The following is a 16,838-nucleotide window of genomic DNA, read 5'->3' as shown; positions in this document are numbered from 1 at the left end:
TATGCTGGCCCGAGGCCTCGGGTCCCGTCCAGGCCCCCTCCCGGGCCCCGCGGACATGCTCTGTGGTCTTTGCAGCACCCCCTGGGGCGTAGGCAAGCTGTTTCCTCCCACGCGGGCTCCGCTGTGAGGCATCGGTCTTCGTTGTTTGCTTTGTTTGCTGCGATCCCGTTTCCTGTCGGGATCCCCTTTGAATTTTGGGAAAGGCTCCCCTTGGCCACGCGCTGGCCACTGTGGCCATAAGTCGGGGGGCACAACCTCACTCGAGAGCCCCCGGAACGCCAGGGGCCCTTGGGAACCTGCGGGCTCCGCGGACTGACCCACCTGCCCCAGGTGAAGCCTGGCCCGACCGGGAGCCGCCGGGGGCTTTACGCGAGTCGGGGGAAATGAGAACGCAGAGCGCAGCGACCGGGAGCGCCTAATCCCTGGACGGGCCGTGTGCCAGCTGGGCCCTGGGCCTCAGCAGAGCGGCAGCTCCTACTCTCCGGTTCTTTGGACTTACCCAGGTTGGCTAACAGAGACGTGAAGAAGGTCAACCACCACACCAGGGAACCGAGAGTGCCTACTCCTGCAAGCAGGAGAATCACATCCATCATCCATGTGGGATCTAAGCCCCCTCTCGATTTAGAGGTGGAGTGGACATCACCATCCCAGGGTCTACAGGATGGAGGAATAAAATATGGATTGGAGTGGACTTACTGGTATTCTACTATAGAACTATTGTGCCTCTAGCAACGCAAGAAATTATATCAGTGGCCACGGTAGTTGCTGAGGGCAGGGAGAGGGAAAAAGAGGAGTAATGTGGGGGCATTTTTGGGACTTAGAGTTGTCCTGAATGATATTGCAGGGTCAGATGCAGGACATTATATATCCTGCCATAACCCACTGAATGCACTGGGGGAGAGTGTAAACTACAGTGTAAACTATAATCCATGCAGTGCAGCAGTGCTCCAAAATGTATTCACCAAATGCAATGAAAGTCCTACAGTGATGAAAGAGGTTGCTGATGTGGGAGGAGTGGGGGGGTGGGGTATGTGGGAAGCTCTTATATTTTTTGTGATCTGTGTACCTTAAAAAAAAAGACAACTTAATAAAAAAATAAAATAAAAATAAAGAGCTGTAAAAACCCAGCTGTGAGGCTCCACGCACACCGTGCTTGCGTACTCGTGTGAATTGTACGCTTTGTTAATGTGAACCAATAAGATTGATTCATTAAAATCTTTAAAAAAGAGCTCGAAAAGGCCGGTCAAGTAACAAAGACCCAGGACAGGCGCTGTTCAGTTCCAGTATAGATTTGCCAGATCCGAGGAGGGTCGACCTCGTGGACGACGGGGTCCCGGGGCCGCGGCGGGGTCCAGCTCACTTCGGCCAGCCGCGCCCGCACCCCTGTGGCCGCTCTCCCTTCAGGCCGGGCCTTTTCACTGTTTTCCTCTGACCCCGGTGACACGCGTACCTCCCCGGGTCGTGGTGCGGGGCCGGGGCTGCTCCGCACCAGGGCCACGTGGGGAAGGAGGCGTGATCCCCACGGCGGAGCAGCCTGGGGCGTCCTGGGGGCGCAGGGGCAGCGGCTGTGCGCGGGCAATGCCGGGCGGGGCACACGGGGGAGCCCCCTCCCCGGGCGCTGGAGAAGGACGCGGGGGCTCTGTCCAGCGGGAATGTGCAGATGAAAAGAGCACGGGGTGGCAGAGCGGCCAAGGGGTGCCCGGAAACCTGCATGGCCAAGGTCAAGCAAGGGTACAGCAAGGCGGGGTCTTTGAGGGGTGGGCGCTGGCGGGAGGCTGGATGCCAGGACGCATGAGGCGTTTTCCCCGTGTAATTGGACTCCTGGGGTCTGGAAAGCTCCAGAGGAAGGAGATGAGACCCCTGGAAGGTGATGGCCAGGGGCGGGGGTCCTGGGTGGAGTGAGAGACCGGGGCCAGGGGTGGGGATGGGGGGTGGTCCCGGATGGAGCTGGAGGCTGGGCTGGCAGCCGGGGCCAGGCCTGGGGCCAGGGGGAAGCTGCCCAAAGCTGGGGCGAGCCAAGGGCCAGCGAAGGCCCTGTGGGCTGGGGGTGCCTCGGGTTGGGGTTCTGGCAAAGGAGCAGCGAGGGGCCCCCCGTGGGGGCCGAGGTGGCGGCGCGTGGGCTGGGAGAGCATGGCCAGGCCTGCTGGCTCAGCTGCCCGCACCGATGCTGCAGGCACCGAGGCAGACGTGGTCGTGGCTGCCCTCGAGTCGGGGCTCCTCACACCCCAGGAACTGTGCTGAGAAACGACACCGCGACCCCACGACCTGGCGACCCCACGACCCGCCCAACCTCGGCGTGTTTCACTTCGACGGCGGCGGGTTGCGGAGCCCGAGGCGGCGCGCTGAGGGGACACCACTGCGGGGACAGAGCCAGGACGCGGGTGCTCCAGGCGGGGTGGACCCAGGCATGGGGGCCGCCCTCCTGGCCGCTGACCCCCGACCCCAGCCCACATGTGACCGAGTCCTGGGCCCCCGAAACCAGCAGCTGGTCCCCGCTGGAGCTCAGCGGATGCCCCCACGTCGCCACGCAGCTGCTCCGGGTGTGCTCGGCCTCTGCACGTCCCAACCCCCCCCCTCCATCCTCCTGGTCACAGGGAGGGGGCCACGGCCAACCCAGGGTGATCGCATCCCGGGACCTTCAATTTCATCTGCAAACACCCTAATAGCAAATAAAGCTGCACGCACAGCTTCTGGGGGTGAGGACTTGGACGTGTCTTTGGGGGACACAACTCCACCCAGGGGAGTGGGGTGGCACGGCTGGGGTCTCCCGCGGGGCCCTGCAGGATGGACGCCCAGAGAGTAAGGACAGGGGCTCTGGGCCGCCGAGCAGACCCCACAGCCCGGCCAGCATTTTTAGAAAAAACACACAGGAGAAAATCTCCAGGACCTGGGGCTATGCAAAGAGTTCTTGGACTTGACACCAAAAAGTCTAATCCAAAAAAAACTGATAAATCAGTCTTCATCACCTTAGATGTTTTCTCTGCCGAAGATGCTGTGAAGAGGATGAAAAGACAAGCTACAAACTGGGAGAAAATATTGGCAATCGGAAAGAAATAAAAGCTGGTGTCTAGCATATATGAAGAACTCTCAAAGGTCAACATTAAAAAAAGAAATCCAATTAGAAAATGGGCAAAAGACATAGAGAGACATCTCATTGGAGAGGTGCTGCTGATGGCATGTAAGGTCGTGAACAGACGCGCAACATCGTTAGTCATCGTGGAAACGCAACCTAGATTCACAATGAGCCAGCGCCGCAGGCCTGCGGAAGGGCTGAATTTAAAAGATGTAGCTGACAACGCTAAGGGCTGGCGAGGACGTGGGTCGCCTGCAGTGCACCACCGGCGGGAGCGCGAAGTGGTATGTTCACTCCCGAAAGCAGTTTGGCAGATTTCTTCTGAAGATAAAGATTTGCTCTCTAACCCAGAAATTCCCAGAGAAGTGAAAATTTGTATTCACACAAAAAAAAGCTAATGCAAATATTTATAGTTTTATTCACAATTGCCAAAAACTGCAAGCAACCCAGATATCCTTCAAAGGGGGAACGGACGAGCAAACTGGCCGTCCTTACAAAGGAATCTGATTCCACAATAAAAGGAATGGAGAATGGACACACACGGCATGGAGAGAGAAGACCACTTAGCCGATTCCATTTGTGTGCTATTCTGCAAAAGACAGGAAAGGGGAGCAAGGAGCAGAAATCAGCAGTGAGCAGTGAGGTGGGGGCAGGGAGCCATCCACGGGCAGCAGGGGGCTGGGGGCTGGGAGGGACCTTTCTGTTCCCTGGGCTGTGGGGTGTTTCCATGTACATGTCACAGCTCATAAAACTATCCACAAGTGCAGTGAATTTTATCATATGTATTTTAAATAAATGTTTAAAACAAGGAATTAACTACTCAGAGCGGGCTGGCGCATCGCGCACTGAACCCCTGAGATCCGCTGGCCCCGCGTCCCGCCTCTGGGTGACGCGTCCCTCCAGGGGTGTAGACGGAGCCTCTGGATATTGTTTCCACTCGCGTTTCAGGCCCTCGGGGCAGATCGTTTCCCCAGGGCCCAGCTCTGGGCCACCCCTCACCCTCGCCCCGTGCTCCGCGCTCTCAGCCCTTCAGGCAGGCGGCCTGTCCACAGCGCAGCCTGCGCCCACGGTCGGTGATGTGCGTCCAGGGCTGCTGCCGACACGGAGGCTCCTTGGGGGCCGGCCCTGCGCCCCGAGACTCTCCCGGGCCCCCCAGGACGGACTCTTCCCTCGGCCTGGGTGGCCCTGGAACCTGCACCCGCTCCTGGCGTCTCAGTCCCCTCAGTAAGAGCCAGGCAGGGGCCTCTCAGCGCCCATCGCCAAGGGGACCCGCTCACGGCTTGTCCTCGTCCTTCCCCCTGCAGGCCCTGCGCTCCCCCTGCCACTGGAAACGTGTGTGATCAGGGGATTCTGCTTGAGGCCCCTTTCCATAGCCAGGCTCCTGCGAGGTTTAAGAGAGAATTTGATTCCCAAAGTCCCAGGGAGGTGGGGAGCCCCTCACCCCTCTCGGCCCCAGGCACATGAGGGGCAGGAAGCTGGAGTTGGCCTCTCCCAAGGGAACCGCAGTGCCGGCAAGGCAGGCTGGGGTGTGGGCCTGGGCCAGGCAGCCCCCCTCCAGGCCCTTCTATTTAAAAAACTTCTGGGAGGCACTGGCACCCGGGGCGCCTCTGTGCCCAGCCCCCACGCGACTCCGGCACTTTCTGCGACTTCAGGGCAGGAATAAAAAGACCAAGAGCCGCGGGGGCAGCAGGTGGGCCGGGGGGAGCAAGGCCTCTTCCGCTCGGGCCCCGCAGCGCACACAGAGCGCCACCCACCCCGGCCAAGAGCCATCCTGTCCCAGCGCCCACTCGAGCTCTCCCAGCCCCCGCTTGGAGGGAGCTGCCCGGCCCGCCAGCTTACCTGTGCACAGGTGAGTGCCTCGGAACCGGACACCTGCCAAGGAGGGGGCAGACGCTTCCTCCCGGCCCTGCCAGGACAAGGACGGGGACGGGGCGTTCAGGCCCCCCGCCCATCCGACCCAGGTCTGTGCTCCCCAGCGCTCGCTCCTTTGAGCCCCACCTGGGTTCCCCAACAGTGCCCCCTACCCCTTGGGTGAACACCTTAAGGAGATCCTGGAATCCAGGGGCCAGGCTGCCCAGGACCCCAAAGGGCCGCCAGGCAGGGCAGCGGGGCAGGGAGGGACGGCAGAGCCAGGCAGGGGCGGGGAAGGACGAGCCCAGCACCCCCGCTCCTCCCTTTCCAGAGGACCCTCGGTGGGAGCGGACTCCCGGCGCCAGCCCCTCCCAGGCCTGGCCCCGAGTCAGGCAGCGCCGTGGGTGGCGGTGCCATGGTCTGCGGTCTCTGGCGGTGCGTCCAGGCCATGGACGGGGGGACCGGGCAGTGCCCCTGAGGCCGGAAACCGTGGGCCCAGGAGGGTATAAAGGCTGCAGCCACGGCCCGGGCGGCCACCGCGGCCCCCGGCGGGCAATGGCGCTGCTGCTGCTGCTGCTGAGCCTGGGGCTGAGCCTCGCCTCCGCGCAGAACCTGGACCGCAGCTCGATCGTGCAGCAGGACTTCGACATGGACAAGGTGGGCCCCCGCCCGGCACGGCCCCAGCCCCCGGGGCCCCGCCCCCCACCGCCCAGCACGGCCCCAGCCCCCCGGGCCCCGCCCTCCACCGCCCCGCCCACCGAGCACCTGTCCCCAGGTGACGGGCAAGTGGCACTCCATCTCCATGGTCTCGGACAACATGACGCGCATCCAGGCCAACGGCGACCTGCGCATCTTCATGCAGGAGATCGAGCACCTGAGGAACGGCAGCCTGCAGTTCCGCTTCATGTTCAGGTGAGCGGGGTCTGCGCCGGGCGGGGGGCACAGTGGTCCACGCACCTGCTGCTCCCGCCCCCTCGCTCGCTTGTGCACACGGTCCCCCAGGACTCGACCCTACCCGAGGGAGGGGTCCTCCTCTGAGAGGCGGGGGCGTGCGGGGAGCAGAGCGGAGGCGCAGGGTGGCGGTGGGGGCAGCGGCGGTGGGGGCAGCGGCCTGGGCCCCTCCCGAGGAAGGCCGCGGGAGGCCAGGCAGGAGGGGTGCGGGGCGGCTCACGGGGTGCCGGGCCAGGGGCCGCTGGGACGGGCTGCGGGCAGGGGCAGGGGTGCCGCGGCGGCCACAGGCAGGCTCTGCGGTCAGCGCCGCCCCTGGCGGGGTCACCGTGCGCCGCGTTTCAGGGTGCAGGGGGAGTGCGTGCAAGTGGCCGTGGTCTGCGAGAAGACGGCAAAGAACGGCATGTTCACCATCCCCTGTAAGTGGCCCCTGCTGTGTACACCATCAGCTGTAGGTAAGGGGCACCTGCTGTGTACACCATCCCCTGTAAGTAAGGGGCACCTGGTGTGTACACCATCCCCTGTAGGTGGCACCTGCTGTGTACACCATTAGCTTTAAGGGGCACCTGGCGTGTACACCATCCCCTGTAAGTGGCACCTGCTGTGTACACCATCCCCTGTAAGTGGCACCTGCTGTGTACACCATTAGCTTTAAGGGGCACCTGGCGTGTACACCATCACCTATAAGTGGTACCTGGTGTGTACCCATCCTCTGTAAGTGGCACCTGGTGTGTACACCATCCCCTGTAAGTGGCACCTGGTGTATACACCATCCCCTGTAAGTAAGTGGCACCTGGTGTGTACACTATCCCCTGTAAGTAAGGGGTGCCTGGTGTATACACCATCCCCTGTAAGTAAGTGGCACCTGGTGTGTACACCATCCTCTGTAAGTAAGGGGTGCCTGGCGTGTACAGCACAGCCCATAAATAGCACCAAGCTCCTGCTGAATTCTGCCGAGTTGAGGCATCGGGCCCCATTTCCCCGGGGGTCTTGCTCACTTGCCGATTCCTGGGAATTTAGGGGGTACCTGGGCAGCTCCGGCCCCAAGCAAGAGGTCCCGGCCTGAACACAGCCCCGCAGGGCAAGGGGCTGGGGTCACTCAGAGCCAACCCACCCCCGGACTCCGCCCACTCTCTGGGGAAGGCCCCGCCCGCCTCCGCCAGCCCACCTCCTCGCACAGGGCCCCGCGGCGCCCCGAGTGACGGGCGCGGGGGGCAGCTCTGAGCCGCCTGTCCCCACAGACGAGGGTCAGACCACGGTACGCATCGCCGAAACCAACTACAGGCTCTACATCGTCTTCTACCTGCGGAACGTCAAGACCGGAAAGGAGACGCGCGTGCTGGCGCTCTACGGTACCCGGCACGCCCAGAGCCCCTGGGGAGGACCGCCCCCGCCCCCGCCCCGAGGCCCGCAGACCCCGGAGGAGGCCCAGCCGCGCCTTCTGTCCCCAGGACAGGTCCCGGAGCTGAGCTCCCCGTTCCTGGAGAGGTTCAAGGAAGTCTGCCTCCAGTACGGCTTCAGGCCTGAGCACATCATCTCCCTGCCCAGGAATGGTGGGGCCTCGGTGCTGGGACCCCGGCGGTGGGGGGGCGCGACCCCAGCGAGGCCTGACTGAGCACCCCGCCCTCTCCCAGATCTCTGCTAGCCCCCGCGACTGGAGCCCCGGCCTGCCGCGCGTAAGTGGCCACGGGCGTGGGGGGCGCTGGGGCGGGCAGGGGGGAGCGGGGAGGGGGCGGGGCCGAGGCCCGAGCTGCGTCCAGGGCTGGAGCCGCCTCGCTGGCCCCCTCGAGGACGGCGGGGGCGTCCTTGGCCAACAGGAGGGCGGAGCGCCAGGGGCGGCCGGGCTGCAGCCCGTCTCCTCTCCGAGCTCGTCTGTCCTCCTGAAGGGCGCTGGCCCTCCGGGCTCGGCGGTGAAGGCCCGTTTTCCAGACGAGGCCGCTTCATAGGTCAGGGCCGTGGCCAGGTTTCTGGGGCGCCCCCAGCCCACCCAGGCCCCTTCTCCAAGCCTGGCCCCCGAGACCCCACCGCCCCTCATGCCCCCCCACCAAGCCACATCGCCTCCAAGCGGGACCGAGCGCCCCCCCTGCGCTGGGGCTCCAGAGCTCTCCAGGTGACGGGTGGACAGGGCCACCCCGCCCCAGGACGAGGCGTGGGAGGGGCTCTGGAGACCCCTGCTCCCGCCCTTTCTCCGGGGCTTGGGGTCCCCTGGGCCACGGCTGGGGCGGGTCCAGGGGGGGTGCTGGCCATCCGGGCCAGTGTGGACGCCACATGGCCTGACAGGTCCACACTTGCTTGGAGCTGCCCGTCTGTGATCGCCAAAGCAGGGAGCACCTCGCGGGTGAGACCACCGCACCACGACACTTCTCAGCACAAAAGGAAAAGCGGCCACTGGCCACGACACGGGGGTCTCCCGGCCCCGCACAGAGGCCCACGCCAGCCCCAGCGGACGGCTCCGGAGGACGGTCATGCGAGGGCGAGATCACAGGAACGCAGGAGATGGGGGGTTCTGGGGGGGGCAGGAGGGAGGGGGAGCCCAGAAGAGCTGCACGGGACCCTTGTGCGATGGCAATGTGCTGAGTCTTTACGTTGGTGCCAGGTGAAAAAGGACAGACCTCAGTGCACTCACAACACACACATGCACACGTGCGCAAACACAGACACGTGCACAGGCATACTTACTCACATGCATACACAGACATACGCATGCACACACTCAGCAAGCATGTGTGCACACATGCACACAGGCATGCTTAAACATGCACATGTGCGCACAGGCACACACAGCACGCGTGTGCACACAGACGCACAGGCACACGTGTGTGCACCCACCTGCACACATACACACGCCTGTGCACACACGCCTGAGAGCACGTAAAGCTGGGGTCCCACGAGGCGGCCTCCGGAGAGGATGGGTGAGGGGCTCAGGGCCCCTGTCCCCTCCCACCGCTGTGAATCCACAACCTCCTCAAAATAAACTCCGGAAAAGCCGAGGAATGGCCGCACCCTCCGCTCTGAGCTCCGCGCTCCAGGCCCCCCCGCCTCCGCCCCCACCTCCCCGGAGATTCCCAGGAGCCCCTGCTGCCCCGCCTCCTTCCCCCCACGATCACGCCGCGTTCCCCCTGCGCGGCTCCAGGGGGCGCGTGGGGGGCTCTCCTGGACGGGTGCCCTGCCCCGTCTCCCCCACCCCCGCGAGCGCCAGGAGCTGCAGCCGCAGGGCCTGGCCAGGCCGCAGTCTGCTCAGGGGCGCCACCCAGGCCGACCCCTCCCCGGGGTCACACACACCACAAACCACACACACCACACACAGATCACATCACACACATCACACCACACATACCAGACATACCACACACCAATGCCACACACACAAAACTCACACCACACACCACATACCACACACACAAAACTCACACTACACACCACATACCACACACACAAAACTCACACCACACACCAATACCACACACACAAAACTCACACTACACACCAATACCACACACACAAAACTCACACCACACACCACATACCACACACAAAACTCACACCACACACCAATACCACACACACAAAACTCACACTACACACCAATACCACACACACAAAACTCACACCACACACCACATACCACACATGCACACCACACACCGCACCACACATAACACACATAGTACATGTCACACACCACAAACCACACATGGACACCACACACGACCCTCCACACACCACACCACAAACACACCACACACACACCACACGCAGCACTCGCCACACACCACACACATCACACACCACACACTACATACCACACATGCACACCTCACACCATACAAACCAAACCATACACCACACATACAAACCACATACCACACATGCACACCACACACCATAACACACGCCACACACAGCACACACCACATACTACACTAACCACTCCCCACATGCACACTGCACACCACATAACACACCACAATACCACATACAACACAAGCACATCATACAACACAACACATAGCACACACCACACACAGTAAACACCACACCACACAAGACACATCACACACACAAGGTGCACATACCACACACACTACAGAGAACACAAGCACACCATAAACCACACCACAAACACACCACACATCACACAACTCTTACCACACACACAGCATACACCACAAACACACAAATACCACTGCACACACACCACACATGCACACCACACACCTCCTACCACACGCACAAATACATCACACACAACACACACATACCACACACCCCACGCCACACATACCATGCACGCACCCCATACACCATATACCACACATGCACAACACACCACACATATCATATATACCACACTACACACATTACATACAACACAACACATCACACACAGCACACACCACACCATTACCACATGTGTACACCGCACGCCACACAAACCACACCACACACACCACTCACCACATACCACACAAATCACACCACACACACCTCACATACATCACACTAAACACTCCACGCACACCAAACACATCACACACCACACAAAATACACAATAAACATAGACCACAAACACAACACATACCTGATAGCGTATATGCACACCACATAACACGCTACAAACACCACACACCACATAACATATACTACCACATACCACACACACCCCATACACTTCACCACACACCACACACACACACCAGACGCTGACTCGACATCTCCAACAAGCTCTGCCGGGCCCGCGGCGCAGATCCCCACTGTCGCCCCTGCACAAATCAGAACCCCTCCCTGTCGGCAAACTTTATCAGGGGGTGCAGAGACCCTTGGAAGAGCCAGGGCAAGGAGGCTCCTAGGGCTCTGTATTAGTCACCAAAGGGGCGCTGCTGCAAAACACCAGAAACTGGTTGGCTTTATAAAGCGTATTTATTTGGGCAGGAGCTTACAGGTACCAGACCATAAAGCGTGAGTTACTCCCTCACCAAAGTCTATTTGGAGCAAGATGGCTGCCGACGCCTGCGAGGCTCAGGCTTCCTGGGTTCCTCCGTTCCAGGGTCTTGCTTCTCTCTGGGCTCAGGGCTCCTCTCTTCCTGGGGCTGGCTTCTCTTTCCTCTGTGAGCTGACTTCCCGGGGCTCCTGCTTAAGGCTTCAGCATCAAATTCCAACATCAAAAAACCCAACTCTGTCCTCTGCCATGCCTTGTATCTTGGTGGGCGGGGACTCAATGCCCTACTAGCACAAGAATCCATTATAATCTAATATGCCCAGAGGAAAAGACCAGTTTAGGAACATGTTTCTTTTTGGAATTCATCAACAATATCAAACTTCTCCAGGCTCCCGCCCTGGGGTACAGGCACCTGGGGGGCATCCTAGGGGTTTAGGGGACACCCCGCCTCATACTCTGGGCAAAGGTGCATTTACGACTGAGCTTGGCTTTTGGGTGAGAAAGGGTCAAAGGTGCCGTGACCCCGGAAAGGGGCATCTCCACCTGCCTGGCTGGTGAGCCCTGCAGGGACCCAGGGGCCGTGGGGGGCGGCCCCGGGGGGCTTAGGGGATGGGAATGGCACAGGCCTTGGCAGCATAGCCCCACCCAGAGCAAACTGTCACCACATAACACGCTACAAACACCACACGTTTCTTAGCCTGTGGGGGGCACTTCTGGAAAACCATTGGGGGGTTTCTAACCAAGAAGATTAAGCACAAGTCAGGGTCAGCGTCAGGGTCAGGTGAGGGCAGGAGAGGCCTGGCGTGCGTGCGCGTGCGTGTGCGTGTGCGTTTCCCCCAAACGCTTCTCAAAACCTGCGGCTTACCTGGCAACCCCGCGCCACTCGCCGTCTCGCGCATCTAGAGGACGCTTTGACCGAGCTGGGTCTGGGGTCCGGGCAGGAAGCCAGGAGCTCGCTGGGGACGGGGCGCTGCAGAGGAGGCAGCCGAGGGGGCACCTCTCCCCCCAGCCGGCCTCGGCCCCCCGCGGGCAGCCTCTGGACGCAGGACGCACCCCCAAAGCTGAGGCTCGCCGCGCACACCCTCCCCCGGGGCGCGCAGACCTTCCCTGCGCTGTCGCTGTCGTGTGAACTTCCCCTCAGGCCCTGCGCCCCCTCCCCATCGTTCCAGACGGGCGGGTGCCTCTCCCAGGCGGCACTGAGCAAGCCCTCCCCGTAAGCAGCAAGCCCCGAGGGCACGCACCCCATGAACAGGCGCCTTAGGCTGAGAGGAGCCTAAAGGTCGAGGCAGGAGAGAGCCCGCGTGGCTGCAACAGGCCGGCAGGCGTCCAGGCCCGGGCGACACGCCCGCTGGGGACAGGGCGCGGGGGCCGCATTCCACGGCGCCCCAGTCCAGGACGCCAGGTCTCCTCGGCAGACATGGCGGAGTCAACCCCCGCTCCCAGCTGGTTTGGCTCCTACTATCTCCAAGGGGGCTCAGGGCCGGAACCGCCCCAGGGAGGTGCCCTCCCAGCCTGCAGGGTGCTCTGGGCGGGTTCACGTGCCGTGGCGAGGACCCGTTTGTGTCACGGCGCCCTGGGGAGCCAGTACGCCCCACTTGAGGTCCTTAACCCATTTTTTTTTTAATCTCTGGAAGGTTTTTTTTAAATTTATTTTTATTTATTTCTCTGCCCTCCCCCCCCCCCCAGTTGTCTGCTCTCTGAGTCCATTCGCTGTGTGTTCTTCTGTGTCCACTTACATTCTTGTCAGCGGCACCGGGATTCTGTGTCTCTTTTTGTGTTGTGTCATCTTGCTGCATCTGCTCTCCACGTGTGCGGCGCCACTCCTGGGCAGGCTGCGCTCTCCTTATGGGGTGCACTCCTTGCGCGTGGGGCTCCCCTACGTGGGGGACACGCCCCGCGTGGCAGGGCACTCCTTGTGTGGCAGCACTAGGCATGGGCTAGCTCCACACGGGCCTGGAGGCCCTGGGGTTTGAACCCTGGACCTCCCATGTGGTAGGTGGACGCGCTATCAGTTGAGCCAAGTCTGCTTCCCTTAATCCACTTCTGCCAAGAAACCTGCCGCGGAAGGTCTCGCTTCCAGTGCCAGGGAGGAGCCGGAGCCCCAGGGCCCTGGCCAGGCTCCTCGGTCTCCCGAGGGTGAGGATTTGCACACAGGTAACCGCTGCAGACACGTGCCCCAGAGCTTCCACCACAGGGGCTTCTGTAGCTTTTTTACAGCTAAATAATTTCCCATTGCATGAGCGTTACATAATTTAAGAGGGATATTCAAAGGAGACGTAGCTGACAAAAGGCTTCTGGGCAGAATATAGGAAGGATACCTGCGGATCAACACAAAACCCAACAAGCAGCAGCACCAGCGCGGAGGCCGCGCGGCAGGGGCTGAGCGCCGGCTTCCCACCAACGAGGGCCTGGGTTCGATTTCCCGAGCCTCAAAAAAAATAAAAACAAAAGCCCAAGTGAAAGAAGGGCGCGGCCTGGCTCGTTGCCGGGAAAACGCGCGGGAGGCCGAGTCGTGGCGCCTCCAGAACCGAGGTCCAGAAGCTCGGCTCTGGGCCGCACGTGGCAGGGGCGGGACGCGCGTTCCCCGACGCCCCGGCGTTGGGAGCAGCTTTGAGTTTTTACCGACACTAGAAGCCCCTGTGCGCGTGACGCGGCCGTTCCACGCCTAAATGTCCACAGCCGGGAGGCGGGTGCCCGGCGAGCAGCGAGGGGGCGGCCGCACCTGCTGGAGGGACACACCGACGCGGCCGGAGCGGGGCGAGAGGAGGGGCGCTGCGACCCCATGTATATAGATTTCCAAAAGGCCACATTCGGGGGTGGGGGCACCCCACTGTGTGATTAATGTCACCGAATCGTTCACTTGCAAGTAGCTAAAATGGGAAGTTTTGTGTTTTTATATACGTTACCGCAATAAAATAAAAGTGCAGAAAGAAAAAAAAGGAAATGTTTTAAAAAGGATAAAACATAAATAAAAGTGCGCAGAAAGAACTTACGGAGTTTACAAATGCAAATTAGCTAGTAAAGTGATAGCGGGGGGAGGGGCTGCCTGGGGGTGCCTCTGGGGGATGGGAGGGGTCGTTGGGGGAGGGGGAGGGGAGGGGAGGGGAGGGGAGGGGAGGGGAGGGGAGGGGAGGGGAGGGGAGGGGAGGGGAGGGGAGGGGAGGGGAGGGGAGGGGAGGGGAGGGGAGGGGAGGGGAGGGGCTGCCCCGGGGGGAGGGGTCTGGGCCGAGAGCTGCTCGAAGGCTGTGACCTTGCTGCGGCGCCCACCCAGAGACTCCCCGTTCTTGAGCGCGGGCTCAGGGCTTGGAAGGGACGCCTGCCGTCTCCCTGGTCCTTGCCGAGCCACCGGAGGTGCCGGCGCCCCGGGGCACAAAGCAGCAGGCCGCGGGGCTCCAGCCCCCTGCGGCGACGTCCGAGGTTGAGCAAAGGCTCCCGGCAGGGAGACCCCTCCCCGGAGTGAAGCCAGGGAGACGCCGAGACGGATTCCAGGAAGGGCCCCGACTGCGCTTAGGGGCAGGACCGGGCCTGGGGGGCGAGCCCGGCCGGGGGACGCTCGGGTCCGCGGGAGTGGCCGGCGCGCGCCCCTGCCTGACCGCGCGGCGCAGGTGCCCGGCTTCGCGCTGCAGAGCCGTGGGCGCCTCGCCGGGTGCGGACCGACAGGTGCTTTCCACGCCCCCAGCTCTGAAGTGACGGGGGCTCCGAGGGCAGGAGGAGCCCCACGCAGAGCGCACGGTGCCGGGCGCGCGGTGCCAGCCCCCCGGTGCCAGCCCCCGAGCCAGCCCCAGGCCGCCCGAGCCGCTCCAGGAAGCCGCTGTCGCGCGGCCAGCGTCTCAGGGTCGGGGAGGAGGGGCTCTTTGTACCCTGCGCTGTTTCTCTTTAAACCTCGCACTGCTTTGAAATTAAAGTTGTTAAAAATTAGCGTCCCAGACCCCTCCTTAAATGGGCCAGGAAGGCGGCGGCGCGGGGTGCCGCAGGGGCGGTGGAGGCTGCGCGCCTTCTCCGGGGTCCTACCGGGCGAGGGCCGCCCACCCGAGGACGTCGGCGGGAAGCCGGGCCGGGCCTCGGAAGGCGGCGGGAGCCCCCGTGCCCGCCCGCCCGGGGAGACCTTGCTCCCGTCCCGGGACTTCCCCACCCGTGGTCTAAAGACCCGCAGGTGGACACGGGGGAAGTCCGAGGGGTCAAGGCTCCAACCCCAGTCCCCACGCGTCCCTCCCTGACACGGTGACAGGCACCGAAGCGGCGCAGCCTACCCCCACCACGCCAGGCAGACACCCCAAACCCATCAGGGCCCCTGGGACCAGCTGCACAAGAGGAGGGCGCTGAGAAGCGCGGTGCTCCAGGGACCCACGTCAGGAGGCCACAGGAGAGGGAGCACACGGGGGGAGGGGGGGGCTGGAGGGGAGACCCTGGGGGAGCACAGAGGGGGCTGCTGGGGGGAGCGAGGGGCCAGACGAGGACCAGCAAACGGCACCAGCAGTGTCCTGATGAGGACGGCGTTGCGGGTGGAACCGCAGCTGGACAGGGCGTCGGTACGACCTGCAGGGGCGGCGGAGGGTCTGGGAAGGGCCAGTGCAAAGGCCCCGAGGCAGGATCCAGGTGGGCATGGGTGAGGGTGTGAAGTCACAGGTCATGCCCAGCCCAAGCAGCAGCCTTTGCCCACCCGCCACGTGCTGTCTGCATGGGAGGGAGGCTCGTGGGGCACAGAGCAGGCGCGTACGAGCACCGACTCCCCCATGGGGACATCCGCCAGGGCAGCCATACGTGTTCTGGGACAGCAAGTCTGGGACACAGGAGGCCACAGGAGGTCCCGGCAATGCTGCAGCTGCGACTCCCCAGGGCCCTCAGACATGCCGGCCGATGAACTGGGCCACGGGAGCCTGTGCAGGGCCGGACACCCCCACGTGGGCGTGAAAAGGCCGCGGAGGCGCGCCCAGGAGGGCGACGGGCTCACGGGGAGGGCCCAGGGCGTGCTGACACCCGCTGACGCCAGCGAGGGGCTCCTGTCCCTGCAGCCACCTCCTTCTCTTTAAATCAGGAAAAGCAAACTGTTCTCAATGTTAGCCGGAAAGGAACCCCCGCGCTGTGCTCCCGCCCGGCTCCTTGGGGCGCTGGGCCCGGGGCCGCCTCTGACCCGAGGCCAGCACGAGGGGCAGTGCCTGTGGACAGCTGTGCCCGGGCAGCAGGACCCTCGCCCAGAGGGAGGTGCCAAGGCAGCAGAGCCGGGAGCCCAGGCCGACGCCCCCCCCCCCCAGCCTCCGATGGCAGAACGGGTCAGGGCGGGGCCCTCAGACGGGGCGGGAGGCTGGCCTTCTCCAGGGGACCTGACGCAACGTCCAGTGATGAGCTGCAGACCCGCTGGCTCACCGTGAGTGTGTGTGAGAGAGACAAGAGGGGCAAAGAAAGAGAATGAGAAACAGACAGGAGATGCAGACGGGCGACAGCCTGGGCCGTGGGCGCGGCCCTTCAGCACGTCCCAGCGGGGGCCTGGCCGCCCACCCAAATTGGCCAGTTTGGACTAGTAGACTCTCCCGTGGGTAGCAAACCGCGGGCTGTCTTCTTGGGCCTAACTCACTGACCGTGCCACGCGGGCACACGGGGTCGCCTTTGGGAGGAGATGCCCAGTATTTGGGAGGCACTACCTCTCTGTGCCCAGATGCAATAAGGCCCCTTCTCCCATCCCGGGGCACCCTGACGTCTGTCCGTCTCCATCCCCTCTGCTGTGGGGGGCACCGGGCCCTGGTCTCCTGCTGATCTGGGCACCAGCAGGTGGGGTCCTGGGGTGGGGGTCCCCGGCACGAAATGCTGACGGCCTCGGCTGTGCTGTGCGACCCCCACGACGGGCTGGCCCTGGACGCGCCCTTCGGGGGCTTGCCCCTGCCCTCGGGACGGCAAACTCCCAGGGAAGGGCCAGCGGACCTCTGCGGCTGATTCCACAGGATGCCCGCCGCAAGCAGGAGCGTCCAGCGAGGCCAGTCAGGCTCCTGGGCCTCCCAAGGGCACGTCTGTGTTCAAACGAAAGGTGAGCG

At 62.9% G+C, this 16,838-nt stretch overlaps 1 protein-coding gene across 1 annotated transcript; it reads left to right on the top strand.

Annotated features, from left to right (window-relative positions):
* The first annotated feature begins 2,164 nt into the window (after positions 1-2,164).
* On the top strand, positions 2,165-8,858 carry LOC131277823 (uncharacterized). The gene is made up of 7 exons (XM_058292917.1): positions 2,165-2,540; positions 5,370-5,581; positions 5,700-5,836; positions 6,218-6,291; positions 7,114-7,224; positions 7,324-7,548; positions 8,153-8,858. The coding sequence occupies exons 1-6, from the start codon at positions 2,165-2,167 to the stop codon at positions 7,485-7,487; spliced, it is 1,074 nt and encodes a 357-aa protein (XP_058148900.1). The 3' UTR covers positions 7,488-7,548; positions 8,153-8,858.
* Positions 8,859-16,838: the final 7,980 nt, after the last annotated feature.

This window comes from Dasypus novemcinctus, unplaced genomic scaffold (assembly GCF_030445035.2).
Source record: "Dasypus novemcinctus isolate mDasNov1 unplaced genomic scaffold, mDasNov1.1.hap2 scaffold_486, whole genome shotgun sequence".
NCBI lineage: Eukaryota > Metazoa > Chordata > Mammalia > Cingulata > Dasypodidae > Dasypus > Dasypus novemcinctus.
Note: the sequence above shows the minus strand (reverse complement) of the source record. Positions and strands in the feature narration are given on the sequence as shown.